We start from the raw sequence: 22,424 nt of genomic DNA, 5'->3' as shown, positions 1-22,424 counted from the left end.
ATATTTCATTGTCCAAGTGATCCTTTATGTGGGTCTCAGTGAAAGCCGCGAACATTGCCTTTGCCTCTGCAAGCAGTCCACGGATGAAAGGTATTTTGTTGTTTGTTGCTGGCTTTAGACCCTGTATATTTGCAAAGAAGAATGTTATCGGACTGGTGGTATTGTTGGTACTGGGGGGGGATTTTTTTTCCGGCATTAGTATCTGTATCTGTTGGTTTGGAGTGGAGGCCATCGACTGTGGTTCCACTCCAGGAATGACTGGATTTGGCGTATATACTTCTAAACTGTTGTATTCTGGGCACCTCTGCAAAAACAGTGATTATGTGTGAGTGTTGAATGATGATGAAAGTATTTTCTTTTTGGGGATTTTCTTTCTCTTTGGGTCACCCTGCCTCGGTGGGAGACGGCCGACTTGTTGAGTATATATATATATATATATATATATATATATATATATATATATATATATATATATATATATATATATATATATATATATATATATATATATATATATATTCTCTCAGTCCACAGCAGAATTCGAACCTGTACACTCTGTAACAAAGTACACACTACTTTCGCCACTCAGCCAGATCTGAGACCGCAGTCAGAGACTGGCGGTGAGGCCGATGACAGCTGGAAGAATAACCACTATCCTGGGTCAGCTTGGTATCCAGTGTTAGGAGGATCAACTTGTCAGGTTCTATAAATTAATATAAGAACATAAGAAAGGAGGAACACTGCAGCAGGCCTGTTGGCCCATACTAGGCAGGCCCTTTACAATTCATCCCACTAACAAAACATTTGCCCAACCCAATTTTCAATGCTACCCAAGAAATTGCCGGTTTTATATATGACTGTTTACACAGGTTAACAATACAGTTCATGACTCTTGGTTTTGACTCGGGTGACTTACACAATTCATGGATTGGTGTGCTTAAACAGGTGACCAACACAGAAGCAACTGTTTCCAACACGGGCCCCAACATAATTAAACGCCCCCGCCGCCGTCGTTCAACTTCAGCTGACACTGACGGTAAGTCACGTCAACACGAGTTATCAGCTGCACTACTTCACTTCTGATAGGTTACCGATGTCATTACTTGCTGACGCACTATACAAATTCTAATACGTTACCAATATAATTTCAAATAACATAGTTATATATAATTTCTAATAGCCTAGTTGTATAAGTTCTAATATCTTAGTTATATAGTGTTCAATAGCCTACTTATATAATTTGTTATAACCTGGTTATATTATTTGTAATAATCTACTTATATTTCTGATTGCCTAGTTATATTTCTAATAGTGTAGTTACATGATTTCTAATAGCCTAGTTGTAGCTTTTTAATAATATAATTATATCTTTTCTAAAAGTCTAGTTATATCAGTTATAATAACCTAGTTATATAATTTATAATGTAGTTATATCATTTATAATCTAGTTATATAATTTATAATACCCTAGTTATATCATTTATAATAATCTAGTTATATTTATAACCTAGTTATATAATTTATAATCTAGTTATATCATTTATAATAATTAGTTATATCATTTATAATACTCTAGTTATATAATTTATAATAACCTAGTTATATCATTTATTATAATCTAGTTATATCATTTATTATAATCTAGTTATATAATTTATAATCTAGTTATATTATAATCTAGTTATATCATTTATAATAACCTAGTTATATCATTTATAATAACCTAGTTATATCATTTATAATAACCTAGTTATATCATTTATTATAATCTAGTTATAGATTATAATTTATAATCTAGTTATATTATAATCTAGTTATATTATAATCTAGTTATATCATTTATAATAATCTAGTTATATCATTTATTATAATCTAGTTATATAATTTATAATCTAGTTATATTATAATCTAGTTATATCATTTATAATAATCTAGTTATATCATTTATTATAATCTAGTTATATAATTTATAATCTAGTTATATTATAATCTAGTTATATCATTTATAATAACCTAGTTATATCATTTATAATAACCTATTTTTTTTTATTCGCCGGTACTCTCCCGGCCCGGGTCTTTTCCAAGTAGTGGTGACAAGGCCTTGGCTCCCTATCTGGGGAGTGTCTCGAGACCTAAGTCTCCCATGGGAGGAGGTACAAGTACCCCCTCATCTTTGGGACCAACTGTCCCCAGGCCTAGCCACATTTCCCGCCCTCACGGGGCTCGTAGGGAGAAGCTAGGCCTCTGGTCTGCCATCTGCCCCGCCCTAAAAGGGCTCGTGGGGATGGCACTCTTATGAGCTGCAGATGGTAGCAAGCTCAGTTCTAATAATAATACATACTACAAAGTTATACCAGTTTTACCATCAACTTTCAGCGTTTATCTAGTTTACCCATTTTTTACTATTATGATTATCACGTGGCATTTTTGGTAAGAATATTTATAACGTCTAAACTATGAGGTGAAATTATAATTATATATTAACATAAGGGTGAACTATGTAGGTTGTGATGCTCCATATGTAACATGAGGATGAACCATGTGGGTTGTAGTGCTCCATATTTAACATGAGGGTAAACTATGTGGGTTATGATGCTCCACATTTAACATGGGGGTGAATCCTTGGCCAGGTAGGCCACGGGTAGGCTCTCGCTTCACACGGTGAGGGTCCTTGGGCGTGTTACCTTACATCTGTTGTCCATGTTCACCCATCAGTAAAATGGGTACCTGGGTGTTAATCGACTGGTGTGGGTCGCATCCTGGAACAAAATTGACCTAATTTGCCCGAAATGCTCTGTATAACAAAGGGCTTTCTATATAGTATACCTGGAGAGGGTTTTGGGGGTCATCGCCCCCGCGGCCCTGTCTGTGACCAGGCCTCATGGTGGATCAGGGTCTGATCAACCAGGCTGTTATGGTTGGCCGCACGCAACCCGACGTACGTCGTACAGCCAGGGGTCTATTGGTAATCCCCCTTATGTATGCTGGAAGGCAGTTGAACAGTCTTTGGCCCCCTGACACTTATTGTATAGTACGTCATTGATATCAGCTAGGCTTGTATACCTTGTACAAGTACTTGTATTATTATTATAATAAAAAATAAGCGCTAAACCTACAAGGGTCATACAGCGCAGTCATGTACTTGTAAAAATAATTATAGTGTCTATGTGGGTTCTGATGCTACACATTTACCATGAGGATGAACCATGTGGGTTGTGCCTCAATTCATTTCAAAGGTCAGCCCTATCTAAAATATACTACCAACCCCAGGATGCCACCCACAATACTGCCAACACCCAGTTACCTATTTACCGCTGGGTAAACAGGGACAACAAATCGAAGAGAAATGGTTTAAAATACCAGCACGATGGTGAGACACAAATGCAGTACAATACGATCTTGGGCTTTTGGATTTCTCAAATCACAGATTAACCTGGATGGGATGGGTGAGTATACAATGTATATAAGGGAGCACAGTGCAGGTCATTACAGTGAGGTTTGTACGTCACTGTAGTTCTCCTCTGAGCTGTCCTAGGTTCCTACACACATGCTGATGTGTATGATAGATATTCTGTGTAATTGTGTATACCTGAATAAACTGACTTACTGTTGCTGTGTGGTAACACTAGACTAGATCATCTTTCCTCATAGCAACAGCTCAGAGAGCTGCAGTGACTTGCCGATCTCGCACCACTGCAATGACCTGCTGACCTCACACCACTGCAATGACCTGAAGAATTGAGACACTTATGCAACACATGGGAATCTTTATTGAAGAAACGTTTCGCCACACAGTGGCTTCATCAGTCCAATACAAAGTAGAAATGGGTAAGGAGAGTAGAAGTATGAGGTAATCAGTCCCTCAACCTGGATTCGATGTGTTCAGTCCATCACTCTTGTAGTAAGTGCAGCATAGGGCCAGAGAGGTGGCTTATATACTGCGGTGAGATGAGTTGAAGCAGGAGGAGGCGGGAGTGATGGACTGAACACATCGAATCCAGGTTGAGGGACTGATTACCTCATACTTCTACTCTCCTTACCCATTTCTACTTTGTATTGGACTGATGAAGCCACTGTGTGGCGAAACGTTTCTTCAATAAAGATTCCCATGTGTTGCATAAGTGTCTCAATTCTTCAACTTGTCGGTTTTCAAAACCATTCATCACACTGCAATGACCTGCTGACCTCACATCACTGCAATGACCTACTGACCTCACACCACTGCAATGACCTGCTGACCTCACACCACTGCAATGACCTGCTGACCTCACACCACTGCAATGACCTGCTGACCTCACACCACTGCAATGACCTGCTGACCTCACACCACTGCAATGACTTGCTGACCTCACACCACTGCAATGACCTGCTGACCTCACACCACTGCAGTGACCTGCTGACCTCACACCACTACAATGACCTGCTGACTTCACACCACTACAGTGACCTGCATGGTGCTTCCCTACCTTCACTCTTCCTAACGAGGTTAATGTGACTGATAAAGCCTACTGTGTGGGCGAAATGCCGTCAATGAAGGATCACATTGCACTACATTTGTCCTTTTTTTTTTTTACTAGGAGGCAACAAGTGTAAGGACACAAGTCCAGGTCTCCACCCGCCCCAAGCTTTAACCCGGAGCCAGTGGTTGTGAGCTGAAGGCACTACTACATTAGGGTAGATTGTGTTATGAAGCTACATATTTAACATAAGGGTGAACCATACCATGTATTATGTCACAGAACCACCAGCGCCATGCTGTGGCAGCGTGATGCCAGTCGATGACACCAACACAGCACCCACAGGCAACTTCACCAGAGTGGCAACCGGCGGCTCTCTCAAGGTGAGTAGAATTATCATTACTTATATGTGGTTGCAGGGGTCATCACTTAGCTCTTGACCGGTCTAACAACTTGCTACTTTCCAGATTCACTTCCTAATATCCCTGTGTGCCTCGTTATACCTGCTCTTGTAAGTGTGTACTGAGCCTGCCTTCAACACTTCTCCATCCGGGTCGTTCAACATCCTGACCACCCTGAAGCTGAAGAAGTGCTTCCTAGCATCTTTGTCTCATCTGTCTCTTTAACCTCCAGTTATGTTCCATATACTTGTTTCTCTCCTCTCGAACAGTCTATCCCTGCCAACCCTGTCAATTCCTGAGTATTTTATATGTTATCATGTTTCCCTTGGTTCTTATGTCTTCTATGTCGTCAGGTTTAGTTATTTTGGCCTTTCCTCATAGTCCATACCAATTAGCTTTGGAATTAGCCTCGTTTGTTACCTCTGTACTTTCTTAACATACTTTATCAGGTGTGGGTTCCAAGATGGTACTGCATACTCAGAGATGGGCCTGACATATATTATATAGAGGGACTTGAATTACTTTGTTGAAATTCTTGAAGGCTACTCTCATAGTGGATTGTTATTGTGAGAAATTACCTGCATGAAGTTTGCAGGGTATTACCTGAATTATTACATGCAAGTAGTTTGGGTGAGGTAAATGGGACTTAGTCACAGTAGGCTGCAAAACTGGAACTCCCTCGATGCCTGTTCCATAACCACTCTCACAAAAAGCTAAACCTGAATTAAATTAATTAAAATATTAAAACCAGCTACTTTGGCAGATTAAAATTGTGTAGACTATATGTTTTAGTTTACTTTCTGGGTACGCAAAATATAACTAGTGCAATACATATAATACAATAGTGTTATTAGAAAAGAAATTCGTATTACCACCCACCATTTAATTACTGGATCATAATTATTATATTTTGGAAACACACCCTAACGCTACCACAACAGCTAGAATTTACGATGGCTTATGCAAAACTACTGTACATTATGGGTAAGCGTCACTTAGCTAAGGTGTGCTTCTGGGAAGAATCGGTGTCCTTTATTTTTCCGTTCTTGTTGCCGAATTGTAAGGGTTTTTCCACTATTTATCCCAATTCTTCAGTGGGAATATGTCAGCAATTTCTAAATTACGGATTGAGGCCGATATACACCAACTGAACTTCGATGACACCTGATTACATTGCACAATTTTCCACGACAACCAGTGCTCGCAAATTACAAATGGCGTCCCATTTCTGCGTTTCTCTGCAGCTGTTCTACATGCCCCCCCTCACTCGAAATTTCTCATTTTAATATGCGATTATATTGTTCAAATTTGCACATGCTGAATTTAGGAAAATTCAAAATTTTCCACACTTACATTTTCATTGGCTGCTGAAGTTATCCGTTAGATATATATGCCTCCGGCAATATGCTTAGCACTATGCTCACCCCTAGGTCTTTCTCTTTAAATGAAGCCTGCAGCCTCTGTCCCCAAAGTTTCTTCATATCCAGTCTTCTTGCCTCTTTCCCCAGTTTTCATAACCTTGCATTTACTGGGAATGAATTCATGCAACCACATATCTGACCAATCTTGCAATTTGTCCACATCCCTTTATAGCCTTGTCCTCAACGGTATTTATTCTCCCAATTAATTTTACATCGTTATCAATAGGAAGAGTGAGAGTGTGAGTGTGTGTGCATACGTGTACTCATCTATTTGTAGCTACATGGACTGAGTCTTGGCTCCTGGTCCTGCCTTTTAACTTTTGACTTAATAGATTTCCCCTCCTCCCCCTAGTCTTGTAGGCCCTATCATGCCTTCTCTTTAAACTGTGTATGGAGCCTGCCTGCGCCACTTCCTCGTCAAGGTATACCTGGAGTATACCTGGAGAGGGTTTCGGGGATTAACGCCCCCGTGGCGCGGTCTGTGACCAGGTCTCGTGGTGAATCAGAACCTGATCAACCAGGCTGTTACTGTTGGCCGCACGTAAACCGACGTACGGACCATTTCTAGCCTTCTTTTTCCTTCCCTAATCTTCATTTCCATGCATTTATTGGGGTTAGACCGAGGAAAAAAACTTCTCTGATCAATCTTGCAGTTTGCCCAGATCCATTTGCAGCCTTTACCCATCCTCGTGTTTTATATTCTTGTTAGTTTTACACCATCAGCCAACAGGGAAACATCAGGCTCAATCCCATCTGAAATGTCATTCATATAAACCAGCAACATTTATGGTTCTAATACCGGTCCTTACGCAATTTAAACACTTAATTCCTTATGCGTGATGGATTAAACGATCTGGGTGTCTACTATCTTAAGTAAGTTCATTCGGGTATACACAAATACAGTTACATATATTATCATACATAGCAGCATATGTGTAGAGAACCTAGGATAACCCAAAAAAAAGTCAGGCAGATTTGTAGTGCAGAAACAGGTCATATGGTCATTAGATGAGTTGCTGTGCATTCAAGAGAATGAAGTATTCTATAAGGTAAAGTAATTAAAAAAAAAAAACATAGTTTGATAGGGTCACAGGTTATACATTTATGAGATACAGTTATTCAGTATTTATTTAGTTGTGGGTGAGTAAGTAGTTTTTTAAGAAGAGTCTTGCATTGATAAACAGGCAGTGTTTCTTTTATATTCACAGGTAATGAATTCCAGATTTTTGGGCCTTTTATGTGCATTGAGTTTTTATATAGTGTGAGATGGACACGAGGAACATCAAAGAGTGATCTGTGCCTTGTGTTATGGTCATGTGTTCTGTTGAGGTTGGTAAGAAGTTTGAGGGGAGGGTTTATATCCAAGTTTAGTGTTCTGCGTATGTAGTAGGCACAATAATAAGTATGGATGTTTTGTATGGTGAGTAAGTTTTGAATATTGGTGGAGTATGCTGCCTGGAGTGGGAATTTGTTATTCTGACTGCAGCCTTTTGTTGGGTAATTAATGGTCTGAGATTATTGTTGTTGAGCCCTATGCACAAATTCCATAGGTGAGATAGGGGTAAATGAGTGAGTGGTATAGGGCCAGGAAAGCTAATTGTGGAACATAGTACCGTATCTTCGATAGTATGCCTACGGTCTTGGAGATTTTCTAGGAAATTTGTTGTATATGTGTTTGAAATTTGAATCTATTATCAAGATGGATTCCTAAGAATTTTCCCTCTGTGAGCTTTGTGATACGTGATCCGTTTATCATTATGTTACGAGGAACATCTGTAGTTCTGTTCCCAAACTGAATGAAGTAGGTTTTGTCAATATTGAGAGTAAGTTTGTTAATCATCATCCAGGTAGATATTTTCTGTAATTCGGTAGGTATAGTCCTTGTGGCTTAGCGCTTCTTTTTGATTATAATAATAATAATAATGTAATTCGGTATTTACACTATTGGCTAGTATGACTGGGCTTGGGTGAGAGAAGACGTATGTTGTGTCATCTGCAAATAGCGTGGGTTTGAGTAGTTACGATGCATTTGGTAGGTCATTTATGTAAATGAGAAAGAGAAGAGGGCCAAGGACACTTCCCTGTGGGACACCAACTGTAATTGGTTGTGTGGAAGAGTTTGCTCCATTTGTGTACACATATTGGCTTCTGTTGCTAAGGTATGACTTTAGGTAGTTGAGGGAGTGCCCTCTTATACCATAGTGATAATTTTATGTGCAATAAATCATGGTCAACTGTAGCAAAAGCTTTACGTAAATCAATGAAGATCCCCACTGGGACTTCTTTTTTCTCGAGTGCAGTGTATATTTGTTCTAGCATGTGTATAATAGCATCATTCTTATTAGGCCTGGACCCAAACTGGCACTGATTATGTTGTGGGAGATGAGGTAGGAATAGATTCGCTTATGAATTAATTTTTCAAAGATTTTAGAGAGAATGGGTAAGTTGGATATTGGCCTATAGTTATTCAAGTCTGCTTGATCTCCTCCTTTATGTATCGGGGTGATCCTCGCTATTTTGAAAACTGTAGGGAGGGTAGAGGATTCGATAGATTTGTTAAAGAGTGTAGCAATGATTGGTGACAGTACTTGTGAAGCTTTTTTGTATATAAAGGGTGGTAAGTTGTTTAAATTTCCTGTATTGTTCTTTAGTGTGTTGATAATAAGTGAGACTTCTGTTGGGTTAGTCGGAGCTAGGAACAGTGTGTTCGGGTAGGTGCCAGTGAGGTAGTCATTAGGTAGACATTGACATGTGCGGTCAGTCTGTTCTATTCCTTTATTGCTGTACAATATAAGGTGTTTGAAGCCTGGCCACTGACTGTGGGTACTGCAGAGTTGTGCTCTCTCCCCCCCCTAGTACTATGATTGCTTTGGTTCTCAGCCTTTACAAAATTGGCAGCAAGGTATTTTGGACACTGTGAGCAATTTTGTAAACTTGATTTAACTTCAGTTGTTTTACTATGTCTTCAACATTCAGCATATCCAATTGTTGTAATTTATCCTGGTCTACATGTTCTCTTGGACTCAGGTCCAGGATGAATCTTACCATTTTGTTCTGGGTGATTTGCAGTCAGTCTTTCAGTTTTTTTTTTTGTCAAGGCAGAGTACCATGAAGAGCAAGCGTAGTCCATATGACATTATATAAGGGCTAGACATAGGGTCCTGCGAGCCTCAGTAGGTAGACACTGGTTTTCTGTAGAGGAACTTCAGTCTGACAATCGCTTTCTTTACTACACTGTTCCCTATCAATTCTCCTGACATGCATGGGTCAATGGGGATTCCCAAATATTTTACCAAGGCAACTGAAGTGATGGGTTCCCCATTACACCGGACATTATTATTATTTGCCCTTCTCAGTTTGTTTCGTGCCAGAGTATGGCTTCCGTTTTCCCGAGGTGTAACGATAGTTTGTTGCCTACTAACCATTTGCTGCAGGTATCCAGTTCCAGAATTATTACATTAGCTATATCTTGTGGGCCTTTACTTGACACTAACAGAGCACTGTCATCCGCATACAGTAGAAATTTGCACTTGACGCTGGACATTTCATTTACATAACAGAAATGATAAGGGACCCAGAATACAACCTTAGGGAACTCCACATGCTGTCGGCAGGGGTCCTGATTCTGTTTGGTTGATTTTGACGGTTTGTTTCCTGTTGCTGAGATGGGACTTAAACCAGTCTAAGGTTACCAGTCCTTTGAGGTTCCCTATCGACATTTCATTTCTCATGTAATCCATCATATTAATTAGGGAGGTGTCGGTTGAATAAGATCTCCTAAAGCTTGATTGATAACAAGGAAGAATATTGTTGTCATTAAGATACTTGACTATTTGACAGTACACCGCCCTCTCTAGAATTTTGGATATTACACTAAGTACACTAACAGACCTATAGTTGCCGACATCAGATCTACTATTTTTCTTGAAGATAGGAGTAACTCTGGCCTCCTTGAACCCCTCTGGTACGGTATTAGTGGTGATGGACAAATTTATTATGTGAGCAATGGGGACTGGCAGTTCTTATACATTATACCTGAATTCACTCTTGACTCGGGTCGTTGGATCTGTGCTCTCTCTTTATGTATACTTTTTATATTAAATCAAGAATTTTCCTTTTCTAGAATTTAGATTTTATTTAGTTTATTCGGTTTCTTTTGTTTACATAATGGTTTATAGCCCTTATAACAAAGGCATCTGCTGCAGTTTATCTGATATATTATGGCACAAATTTTCATAATATATTATCATTTAAGTCTGTTGAGAAGTAATTTATTATTTTTTTCTACTAGGTAACAGAAATACCACCACCTGGGTCAGACACCATGCCACCAGCACGTGTAGTTGATCTCAAAGTGAACTCCATTAACTTAAACTCGAAGAAAATAGGATTCACTTCTATCACCCTCTCCTGGACTGCACCTGGTGATGACCTGGATGCAGGAATAGGTATACAAGTCATGAAATAATTTATCGAGTATACTCATCGTTAATACTACGTGATCGTTTAGTATTAGTAAAAATTTGTAGTTCCAGGAGTCTAGTCTTCACTGTTTAATGTCGTAAGATTGTAAATCTTCGAGTAGCTGTATTATTACATTCAAAGGGAAGTGTTAAACCCATATGGATCATATAATGCCAGGGGTATGAAAGGCAGTTAGATTCAGTCCAAGGAAATGGATGTAACGTCCAATTCTATGGATAAAAAGCTCTTTACCTTAAGGAACAAGAGTTGTAACAAACCCTACAAATAGGAAGCGCTTCTGTCTCTCGGTCAGAAGACGGAGGATCAAGCTTTCACCACATTATTATTATAATCAAAAAGAAGAGCTAAGCCACAAGGGCTATACAGCGCAGCTTTCACCACAACTTGCTCTGATGTCCTACATGGGTTTAGCGCTTAACATTAACTATTAGTTCAAAAATATCCTGGATTTTGTTCCATCAGAATATCACTTTATTCATGATGAGATATTTTCTATTTTGTGTTATCGTTTTGTCTTAGGTTAGCGCTGTGGTATCTTGTTCTACTTGATGTTACTAAAATATCAGTCTTATCTTTTTTTTAGTAAACCGTTTTGTAATAGCATTTGTGGTTATCGTCTTATCTTTCTCCTATTTACCAACTTGTATCTTTTCTTGGGGAACTATGTTGTAACCTGTCAGTGGATTTCAACGTTGTAATAATAATAATAATAATAATATCTTTATTTCTACAAGTACATGTACAAGGTATACAGTCCTAGCTGACATCAACGACATATTACCATATAGAAAGCCCCTTGTTATGCAGAGCATGTCAAGCAAATTAGGATAATTTTGTCCCCAGTATGCGATCCACACCAGTCGACTAACACCCAGGTACCTATTTTACTGATAGGTGAACATGAGCAGCAGACACAGACGCGCTTCCTATTTGTAGCGTTTGTTACAACTATTGTCCCTTAAGGTGAAGAGCTTTTGATCCAAAGAATTGGACATTACATTCATTTCCTTGGACTGAATCTGCCTTTCATACCCCTGGCATTATATGATCCATATGGGTTTAACACTTCCCTCTGAATGTAATAATACAGCTACTGGAAGATTTACCTAGAATTGACCTGCAGACCTCATTGTCTGAGCTAAGTGCGTTACCAACCGAGCTACAGAATATAATAGGAATAGCTTTTACTGTTTTGCCGCTTGTATAAATGTTATTTAGACGTTTTCCAGCACATAATAATAATAATAATAATAATTATTATACAGCGCCCCGGTGCAGGTGAGGCAGTTAGGTTCAGTTCAAGAGAGGACAGGTTCAATTCCCTACTGTAATTAAAACCCTCTCACCGACATTAAGCAAACTTCCTTATGCAGTCTGTCAGTACAGTACGTACTGTTATGTAATTATACACTAATTAATTTATGTAATCTTTCTATGATAAAATGCTTTCAGTTCAGTGTCCCACAATTTCAGCATTTCACAATCATTTTTGCAGACTCCACTTTCTGGTATGTCCATTATATAGTATTTAAATGTTGAATTTCATCAGTTATTTGCCTCACTACCTGCTCAGCTTGTAAGTTATTACTCTTTTTTCTATTTTATTTAAAAATTTTGCATTTGCAAAGATTTGTTTTCATATACAGTGGACCCCCGGTTAACGATATTTTTTCACTCCAGAAGTATGTTCAGGTGCCAGTACTGACCGAATTTGTTTCCATAAGGAATATTGTGAAGTAGATTAGTCCATTTCAGACCCCCAAACATACACGTACAAACGCACTTACATAAATACACTTACATAATTGGTCGCATTCGGAGGTGATCGTTATGCGGGGGTCCACTGTATTTATTTATTTTGGTAGGCCATTTATCTATATAAACTACAGTATATAAATCTAAAGTGTTGTGAAGGAAAGTACCGATCCTTGTGAGCCCCACTAAATACACACGTATAGTGTAACTTGCATTCAAGCAACCAGAATTGGTCAGTAGATTTCTCCATGAAGTGATTAAAGAAAATTTTAATATAAATTTGGCATGTCATACGTAAAAGCATAGCCTGAAATTGTTAATATTCTAAGAGTCAGATAGGGCATTATTGGGTCTGGCTAGCAGTTGGATCTGTAGCTGTATAAAGATATTTTAATTTCTTTGGTAAGCCACATGGTTCCTGTCCAGACAGGGTATTTTATATACCAAGTGAGGAGAATTAATGAATAAATAATACCAGTAGACTTTGGATTTATGGTTCACAGGAACCTGTAACTTGACTTTTTTTTCTTTTTAATATTTATAGCATCAGGCTACGTGTTCAGACTAAGTTCGAATTATGAGGATCTATTGGAGGAAAAGTTCGATCAGGCCCCGCTTGACACACTTCTTCTAGTTAGTCCAGAGGAACTACAAAGTTACAGTGTCTTCCTCGAGAGTGGCAGCCAACTCAACCTCACCATAAACTTCAGAAGAAGCGTGAAATTTGACCAGAAATATTTCGTGGCACTTCGAGCGATAGACGAAGCTGACAACAAGAGGTAAATGCAGCTGGGTCTGGCTCTGGTTCTTTCTCTCAATCTCTAATTATTTCCTCTCCCTCACCACTCTTCCACTATCCCGCTGTATAGTCCTTGTGGCTTAGCGCTTCTTTTTGATTATAATAATAATAATCTTCCACTATCCAAATTTCCCTTTCACCCACGTGGGTCTTACTTGGGAGTATCCTACTACTGTACTACTAGAGGTAAATATAAACAAACATTAATCATACCTTTTGAGAAGTATGGTAGGAAGGTACTTGGCAGACAGCAGACCTTTATCACGTCATGCCTCAACAAGGCTCTAAACTGAGCGAAACGTAGTCTATAATAAACGTTCACGTTTTACAGCATCTGTCCACTATACTTTCCTGATTCCTTGTGCTTCCATGATGGATATTTCTTTAATTATATTGTATTCGTTTTTCATGCTAGGGAGTAGCTTATGTAGTTGGCTTGTGCATAAATGAAGCTTATGTTGAAAATTATACTGTAGTAATTGAACAGCCAGTAATTGTTGGCTATACAAAACTATTATTTTGTCCATGGGGAAGCACTGAACCTGTAGGGCTCATACAACAACCTGGGAATGGAGGCAATCAAGTTTGAGCCAAGGAAGAGGAGGGTTGTTATAGGCAATACACAGTGCTGGAATAAAGGGGCAGAGGGCAACTGCAGTGCTAGATTAAAGGGGCAGAGGGCAACTGCAGTGCTAGATTAAAGGGGCAGAGGGCAACTGCAGTGCTAGATTAAAGGGGCAGAGGGCAACTGCAGTGCTAGATTACAGGGGCAGAGGGAAACTGCAGTGCTAGATTACAGGGGCAGAGGGCAACTACAGTGCTAACACACTGCTGGATTGAAGGGGTAGAGGGCAACCGAGGTGTTAGCCGTAAAATCCACACAAAAGGGGCCTTCCCAAAAGCACAACTCTGGGCACATTAAATTAAACTTTAAGAAACATTAGTTTTTTTTAATTAGTTTATATGTAATTGTAAGAAAGACAATGCTGAGTGACTTGTTATATAATAACACATGTACATGTATATAATTTGTCAGTGATGTTTTAGTAGTAGGGGCTTTGAAATCTCAAGTCTTTTCAGGCACTTAATGCAACATATGCCAGGCCTATCTCGGAGTACACAGCACCAATATGGAGCCCACACTTGAGGAAGCATGTTGAGAAGTTGGAGAAAGTGCAGATGTACACAACAAGGCTTGTTCCTGAGTTCAGGGGTATGAGCTATGAGGAGGCACTAATTGAAATGAATCAAACGATATTGGAAGATAGAATAACCAGGGAAGATAACTTACAAAAATACTCAGGGGAATTGATAAGGAAGACTTGAACAGACTGCTTGAGAGGCGAGAAAGGGGAAGGAGGGGGGGGGGGAGAGCTGGAAGTTGAAGACAGATGAGCCAAAGGGATGTCAAGGAATATTTCTTCAGTCTCAGGGCAGTTGGAAAGTGGAATCATCTTGCTGAAGCAGTAGATGAATCCATGCATAATTTTTAAGTTGTGATAAGATCTACTAGGCCAGGAGGAGATAAACCTGGTAAACGACAAGTCAAGAGATGGGGCCAATGGCTAGACTGTCCCGGCAGCTATATATAGGCTAGTACGCATGCACACAAATCCCTCAAGTTCAAGATTACACAATGCTGTCAACAAAGGATATTTAGAGCTCATATAGGCTTCAGTTTGCATAACTTCAAATACTAATGATGTGAAATGGGTGATGCACAACTTGGTCATACGTACTTTTAATTGGTTACTATTTTAAAACTTAGTTGTGTATTGCTAGCCTATGCATGGAATTAATAATAGTTTTCTTCCACAGCAAAGTCTCCAACATTGTCGTATTTACTGTTGAAGAGAAGCTGGACATGCCAAAATGGGCACTGAAGAAGATGGAAGACATGCAGAAGAATATTGCCAACTTTGAGGCACTTAAGGGTAAAATATTTCACCATGTACGCCCTGAATAAATTATAGAGGTCCTCAAGAAACAAGAATTGTAATACAATGGTAGAATGAGCCTGATTGAGAAATGGTATCATAGGTTCCTTATCATTATCTTGGACAAGTGCTAAACCCATAGGAGTCATTTGGTTCTAGGAACTAGAAAACAATCAGGTTTGATCCAAGAAAGGGAAGCTCCTATTCCAGGACTCAAGAGCCCTTTACCAGCATCAAGGCACCCTAATTAACCCTTAAACTGTTCAAACGTAGATCTACGTTTTTTCAACATTTGAAAGTATGTAAAAAAAGTTTTTTTTTTTTTTTTTTACATTTGAAAACGTGTAAAAAAACTTTGATCTACTTTTTTTTTTTGTTATATTTGAAAATATGTAAAAAAAAGTAGATCTACTTTTGGAGGACTACGCATGTGAACATAGATCTGCTTGGACAGTTTAAGGGTTAAAGGGCAAAGGTTCATTACCTTAGACAATCATATGGAACAGGCACCAGTTATTATTATAATAATAATCATGGGGAGCACTAAACCCATAGGATTATATAGCACATGGGATGGAAGGTATTCAGGCTCAATTCAGGGAACTGGAGTAAAGATCTAATTCCCTAGATCAAGAGCCCCTCACCAGCATCAAGGAACCTCCCTTGAGGGGATTCTTCCAATATCTGTAACTAACACTACTTAATGTGATGGACTAACATTACATAACAAGAAAAATGTGTATTAATAAACAAGACAGTTTTCTGACATATCAGTTTGATTTCTTAAAAATCAACCATTTCCCACCTGAATAAAGAAACATTCATCATTCAATAACTGTTTTGCCAAAAGTGCAGATATCACAGTTCAAATGACCCTCTGAACCTCAACATCCCCACCTATTCTTCAAATGTTGAGTAAATTTAGATCAGGTTATGACAAGGTGTGTCAGAATTTATTTCATCAGCTAGTTCATTTTTTTTTTTATGGACAAGTCCTAAACCTGTAAGGATCATATAGTGCTTAGGGAATGGGAGGCATTCAGGCTCTAAGGAAGGGAGGTTAAGTCCTGTTCCATGTGATCAAGGGCCCTTCACCAGTATCAAGACTGGTAAGGGGAAAAGTATATTTCACCATTTCAACTTTATTGAACATTGCACACACACATATGCATGTACATGTACATGCTCTTCCATGTATGAGTAGATGCATACATGAAAAACAATCAGCAAAATTCACCTTAAACAAAATATTATGTTACATTTGGTTCATATGAAATGCAAATCTCATTGTGTCATGAAAGTAGTAAGGAGCACTGGATTATTATAATCATGGGGAGCACTAAACCTGTAGGGATTATACAGCACCTGTGGGGGGAGGGATGGAAGGTATTGAGACTCAATTCAGGGAACTGGACCAGAGATCCAATTTCCTAGATCAAGAGCCCCTCACCAGTACCAAGAAACCTCATTTGAGGGAAAGGAGCACTGGAGATGTAGCTATCCTGGGTCAGATATTAATTTAAGAGGCACCATCTAGCTGTTAACAGACTAAGTCATTATTACTAACAAATACATATACACAAATCAGATCTATGGAACATCAAGGGTGGCACCAAGGGAAAGTAGGGCTGAAGCCCCCCAGATAAAAATATGTGTATAACAAAGCTTCAGGTCAGGGCCCCTATTATAATCAAAATGAAATGTTAAACTCACCAGGGTCATACAGCGATGCAGAATAGGGAGTATAACAGAGGTAGAGTTTGTGAGGGTGGTGAGGAGTGGTAAAGGAAGTACAATCAATGGTTATGCAATAAATCTGCTGTCAAAGAGGGAGTGTGTCAAAGGTGGGGCCATCAGTAAGGAGAGAAGATAAAGTAAGGGTGTCAGAGCGGTGACGACATCGGAGGTAAATTCTGCATGTTCAGTGATAGACAGGACAGTCCAACAGAATATGGAAAACTGAAACTGGAACCAAACAATTCACACAGAGTGGAATTAGGTGCCTTGCCATGAGATGCCCATGAGTGAGACATGCGCCCAGTGTGAAGACGGGCAAGCATAGTTTCCTAGCCACGACACTGATGATAAGAAGGCCAGGATCCTAAACTCGGCTCGATAGAATGTAATTTGTCACCAGTCAACTCAGACCAATTATGTTGCCAATGGCTGCAAAGGTGGCTAAAGATTACAGCAAAATAGTCTGAGAATGGAGTACCTCTATAGGAAACTGGAAGGTCATGTACTGCTGACCATGCAACAGAGTCTGCCTGATCATTGCCTTGGACAACATGACCAGGGACCCAGTAGAAAACAATTTTGTTTTTGCTATAAATGTGGCACAACTGAAGTCATATACAAAGAACCAGGGGATGAGTTGAATTAAATTTTTGATAGCTTGCAAAGCACTAAAGTACCACAAATGTTGAGGTAGGCAACAAGGCCTTGGTCCCCTATCCTTACAATACTAAGCTCATACTGTATAGAATCTCTGATGATGCCATTGTACAACATCTTTACAGTACTATTACAGTATACAAGGTACATACTGTAAAACATTGGTTGAGTACAGGGAACTCAAAAGCAATCATTGTACTGTACACTTTTACAAGCTAATATAACTTTCCAAACTACTGTACTGTTTTTTATTATAGAAAGACCAGTAACATCTGCTCTGCATGCTCTCACAATCTTAATATGACAATTTGTTTCCCCATTCTCTTTTACTTTGCTCACTCTGCTTGCCTTTATTTACCAAGAAAACCTTTAATATCCATCCTTTGTCATAGGAGCTATACAAGCTCCATGGGTTTATTGCTTCATGAATATATTCATTTTTTGTAGGGACGATTATTATTCTGTTGTTTTTTCACATATAATAATATACAATATATAACTAATGCATTGGTCATGTGCTTGACTTGCACGTAGTTTTCAGTGGTAAAATCATTACAGGTACTCCTCACTTAACGACCGAGTTCCGTTCCTATATTTCAAGCATACTGTACTGGTTGTGGGTTTGTGTCAACCACCTTCAGATAATGTTTTAATGTCACCTCTGCACCATTTATAACATTTTTAGTACAGGTCCTCCATCACAAATCCGGCATCATTGGGACCTGTAGTGTGCCAGATTACTGAGTTTGCCGGATTACAGAATGGTTAGGTTAGAATACACTTAATAAAATTAACAACTTGATTTGCACAAAGTTCATTGAACATCGGCAAAAATCGAACATTTCCGCTACTTTGAGCTCAATTTCAAGGTACTTTTCGTCATGAAAGCAATCAAAATCATGTCTATTTCTGTAATATATCTTCCATTCTATCATATGGGTCCAAAAAAAATGAGAATACAGCCATAAAAACCATACGAAAATATGCTGCAAAGAGGCGGCTAATGGCTGAGAAGTGAACTCCCTTATTTATCATCCGTCTTTTTTATTTTTGTTGTACATTAAGAAGCATCTTTCCATCATACATTGCCCAAGTTTCAATGAGATAGCCCAACAAACAACCGAGAAAAAAAAATATTTACCAAAAATCGTATATGGCAAGCCCAAGCCAGGTACTGGAAATAAAGTCATTTTGTCTGACTTTTCTGGGTTATCCTAGGTTCTCTATACATACACTGCTATGTATGATAATCTATGTAACTGTATTTGTGTATACCTTAATACACTTATTTACTTCTAGTCTGTCAACTGAGTACAAGAAACTGCCCATTCACTTATTTCAACTACCCAAGAAAGTGGTCAGAAATTGGCAGTTTGGCCAATTTCACACAAATTTCAACAGATGCCAATTTCAAAATAGGGTTCAGAATAAACAATGCAGACATTCCTGGCACTTAAATAACATTTTCTCTGTTCATTAGTCACGGCTACAGGCCCATCTTATATTACTCTTGCTTACCATTTGGAATTTTTATTCATAAAAAAATAGAAGATTTACTGTTATGCAGACTGCTGCATTATTGTAATAATTGTGTAAATAATGTCAACCCATTCTTGACTGGCAGGTGGACAGGTATTGGACGGTGACGTCATTTGTTTACTCTTAGAGATTCGCTTAAGAATAGAACATTTCCGCTACTGTGAGCGCAATTTTAAGGTACTTTTCATCATGAAAGCAATCAAAATCATATCTATTTCTGTAATATACCTTTCATTCTATCAAATGAGACCGAAAAAATGAGAATATAACCATAAAAACATACAAAAATATACCGCTAAGCGGCCACTAATGGCCGAGAAGTGAACTCCGCTATTTATAGTCTGATTTCTTTAATTTTTGGTCTACGTTAAGAAGTATCTTTTCATCATACATTGCCCAAGTTTGAATAAGATAACCCAACAAACAACTGAGAAAATAATAATAATAATAATAATAATAACTTTATTTACTACACGTACATGTACAAGGTATACAGGCCTAGCTGATATCAGTGACATACTACTGTATAGAAAGCTGCTTGTTATGCTGAGTATTTCAAGAAAATTAGGTCAGTGTCCCAGGATAACACCCACACTAGTTGACTAATACCCAAGTACCCATTTACTGATGGGTAAACATAGACAACAGGTGTAAAGAAACATGCCTAATGTTTCTACCCTGGCTGGGAATCTAATATTTACCAAAAATCATATATGGCTAACCCAAGCCAGGCACTAAAAATAAGCCACATTGACTTTTTTGGGTTAACCTAGGTTCTCTACACATATGCTGCTACGTGTAATAATCTGTATACAGAAAATAACTTTTGTTTCATGTTTATGGTGCAGTACGAGTGTATATCACAGTTAGCCCTGTGCTACACTCCGTTATCTCTAATATAAGCCCCCAAGACAGGGATAGGAGAATGGTATTTGTATACCATATCCTCTTCATACCTCCATCGAACTGCTCGGTGCTATGCCAAATATTATTTTTTCTGGAGTATTTAACATGTTTTATGTTATTTATATTGTTTATTATGTCATGATAGATCAATTGTGATAGGCAAATAAGCTGTAGTGTTGATATTAGCATAATAATAAAGCATATTCTCCTGCTTCATGAGACTGAGTTCATGACAACCGACAGTGGCTTCAAAGCCACCTTATCTTTAATGGATAATGTACTGTGTAGGTGCTTTACATAATGAGAAGCATTTCTTTTATTCATTGGAACCATGGCTAGGGCTAAAAGTAAGCAGGTTAAAACAGTAAATGGAGAAAAAGAAATTGGAATGACTTGTGCAGTAAGTAGCGCCACCAAACAGTAGCAGCAGGTTGGTGTGGCGACCCTGGAAATTTGAAATTATGCTAGCCAAAATTAGTGCCGAATAACTGAAGGAACCGAATAACTGATTGCCGGATTTGTGATGGCGGACCTGTATATTCAAAATAGAGCTAGGCATTATAGACGAAACATGTAGTCTTGGAGATTGCGAATGCTAGTGTAGTGAGTCAACTGACTGTGGGAGCAAGTCTGAGACTGATGCTGGATGCTGAGGCACGCCACCGTGTGTCTCAGCGTCCAGATGACAGTGGTGTGATATCTGTATTAATGTTTACTGCCACTCGAACAAACCCATAACCTACAACAGAGGCAGCACAACAATTTACTCTGTTTCTCTGGAAATTAATATAACTAGGAATTTGTCATGGTGTACGGTGTACAAAAAATCCAATCAGACCTAGCAAAAACCCATAAAACAGACCAGAGGAAGCAGGGGGCCTCACCTGTCCTCGGAAAAATCTGCAAAAATATTTTTGTACTTTGAGCCCAACTGTGAGCTAACTTCGGTTCTGAAACCAACCAAATTCATTAGTATATCATCAATTCTATTAAATGATACCAAGAAAGAGCCAATAAAACCATCACAGAAAGCACCTCAAAGTCACTATACTAATTTAAACCAACACAAGGTCAGAGTTTTGCTTTTCCCGTGAAGTACTGCATGGGGCGGTATTTTTTTATACTATGCACACTCCCTGCACATCTAGACCAAATTTGACTGTTCACAGCTTATGTGAGGGAGTTGAGCTCAAAATGAAGATCTACATGAGGGACCCTGGTGTCAACATCATAGATCTACGTAACAGACAATGAAAGGGTTAAAGCGCTTTCCCTGAGGGGAGAAGAAAAATAATTTAGCTTTAAAAATCAAAATTATTGAATTGACTCTTGCTTATTAACCCATCTCTACCACATGTAAAATATGAATACATTTGATAAAAAACTGAAGAAATACTATTCATTGAAAATAATTTAATTATTGGCAATGATCATTACAGCACATCAAGTTTTTTAAGTCAATAATTTGTTCCAAAGTGCCAATATTTTAAGTGTGGAACATCTCGAGTTCAGGACCTACTGTACCTCTTGTTTGTGCTTGCCTCTGGATATTGTGCCAACTCCAATGAGCTGTTCACACCATTACCCACAATATGCTGCATAAGCACAATGTTTTCAGTCCAATTTGAAAATTGCAGATGACAAAGAATTGTCTTCATGTCAGGTCAAATGAGTGCTTGGGCTTCACCTGCCAGCAGTTTGTGGAAGGGGGTGGGGGTAGTAGTATATTTGATAAGGGTCAAGCAGACACTAGAAGGTATGTACACTTTTGATTCTGTAGGTGGTTACCCCATTCCCTGGTGCTTACCTAACAACCCTTGGGGTCGTTGGCATATTTAATGCATCCCCGTGATGAGCTCAGTGGTAGGATGGAGATGAAAATAGTTGCAGCATATTTTTGTGTATGAATCCTTATAGTTCACCCATGACTCAGGTGGACACCCCAGCTTCCAAGTTGCAGGTAGTGTTGAGGAAGGGACATTGGCTGAAAGAATGGGAGTCACACATGATGTATCAAACTGGTGTCAGTTAAGAAATCATAGCATCTACAACAAAAGATGGTACCACTGGTGAGAAGGGTGGGCAATGTATTTTATGATGGGGCATCTACATCTTTCAAAACACATTGAGAAACTTCAAATTACAAACTTGCACAAAATTAACATACTAGTCTCATTTTCAAATCAATTACAAAAAGTATTCTTTTATTCTCACTCCTACCATCACACAGTATACGTATATACAACTACAGTAGCCATTTTTTCCCTACCAAATATGATTCTTATCATACTGTATAAGCATTTTAAATACCATCTTTTTTCCCCTGGGAA

General features: G+C 38.6%; 1 protein-coding gene across 1 annotated transcript in view; it reads left to right on the top strand.

Moving 5' to 3' along the window:
- Nucleotides 1-17,886, top strand: part of LOC128692202 (calcium-activated chloride channel regulator 1-like) — a gene marked incomplete at its 5' end in the record, with an annotated part of 76,252 nt that extends 58,366 nt beyond the window's left edge. Inside the window, 5 exon segments of the mRNA XM_070096359.1 lie at nucleotides 946-1,036; nucleotides 4,740-4,840; nucleotides 10,571-10,727; nucleotides 13,064-13,298; nucleotides 15,137-17,886. Coding sequence (XP_069952460.1) covers nucleotides 946-1,036; nucleotides 4,740-4,840; nucleotides 10,571-10,727; nucleotides 13,064-13,298; nucleotides 15,137-15,284 — 732 coding nt within the window.
- Nucleotides 17,887-22,424: the final 4,538 nt, after the last annotated feature.

The sequence above is a fragment of the Cherax quadricarinatus genome, chromosome 53, assembly GCF_038502225.1.
Source record: "Cherax quadricarinatus isolate ZL_2023a chromosome 53, ASM3850222v1, whole genome shotgun sequence".
In the NCBI taxonomy this organism is placed as follows: Eukaryota; Metazoa; Arthropoda; class Malacostraca; order Decapoda; family Parastacidae; genus Cherax; species Cherax quadricarinatus.
Note: the sequence above shows the minus strand (reverse complement) of the source record. Positions and strands in the feature narration are given on the sequence as shown.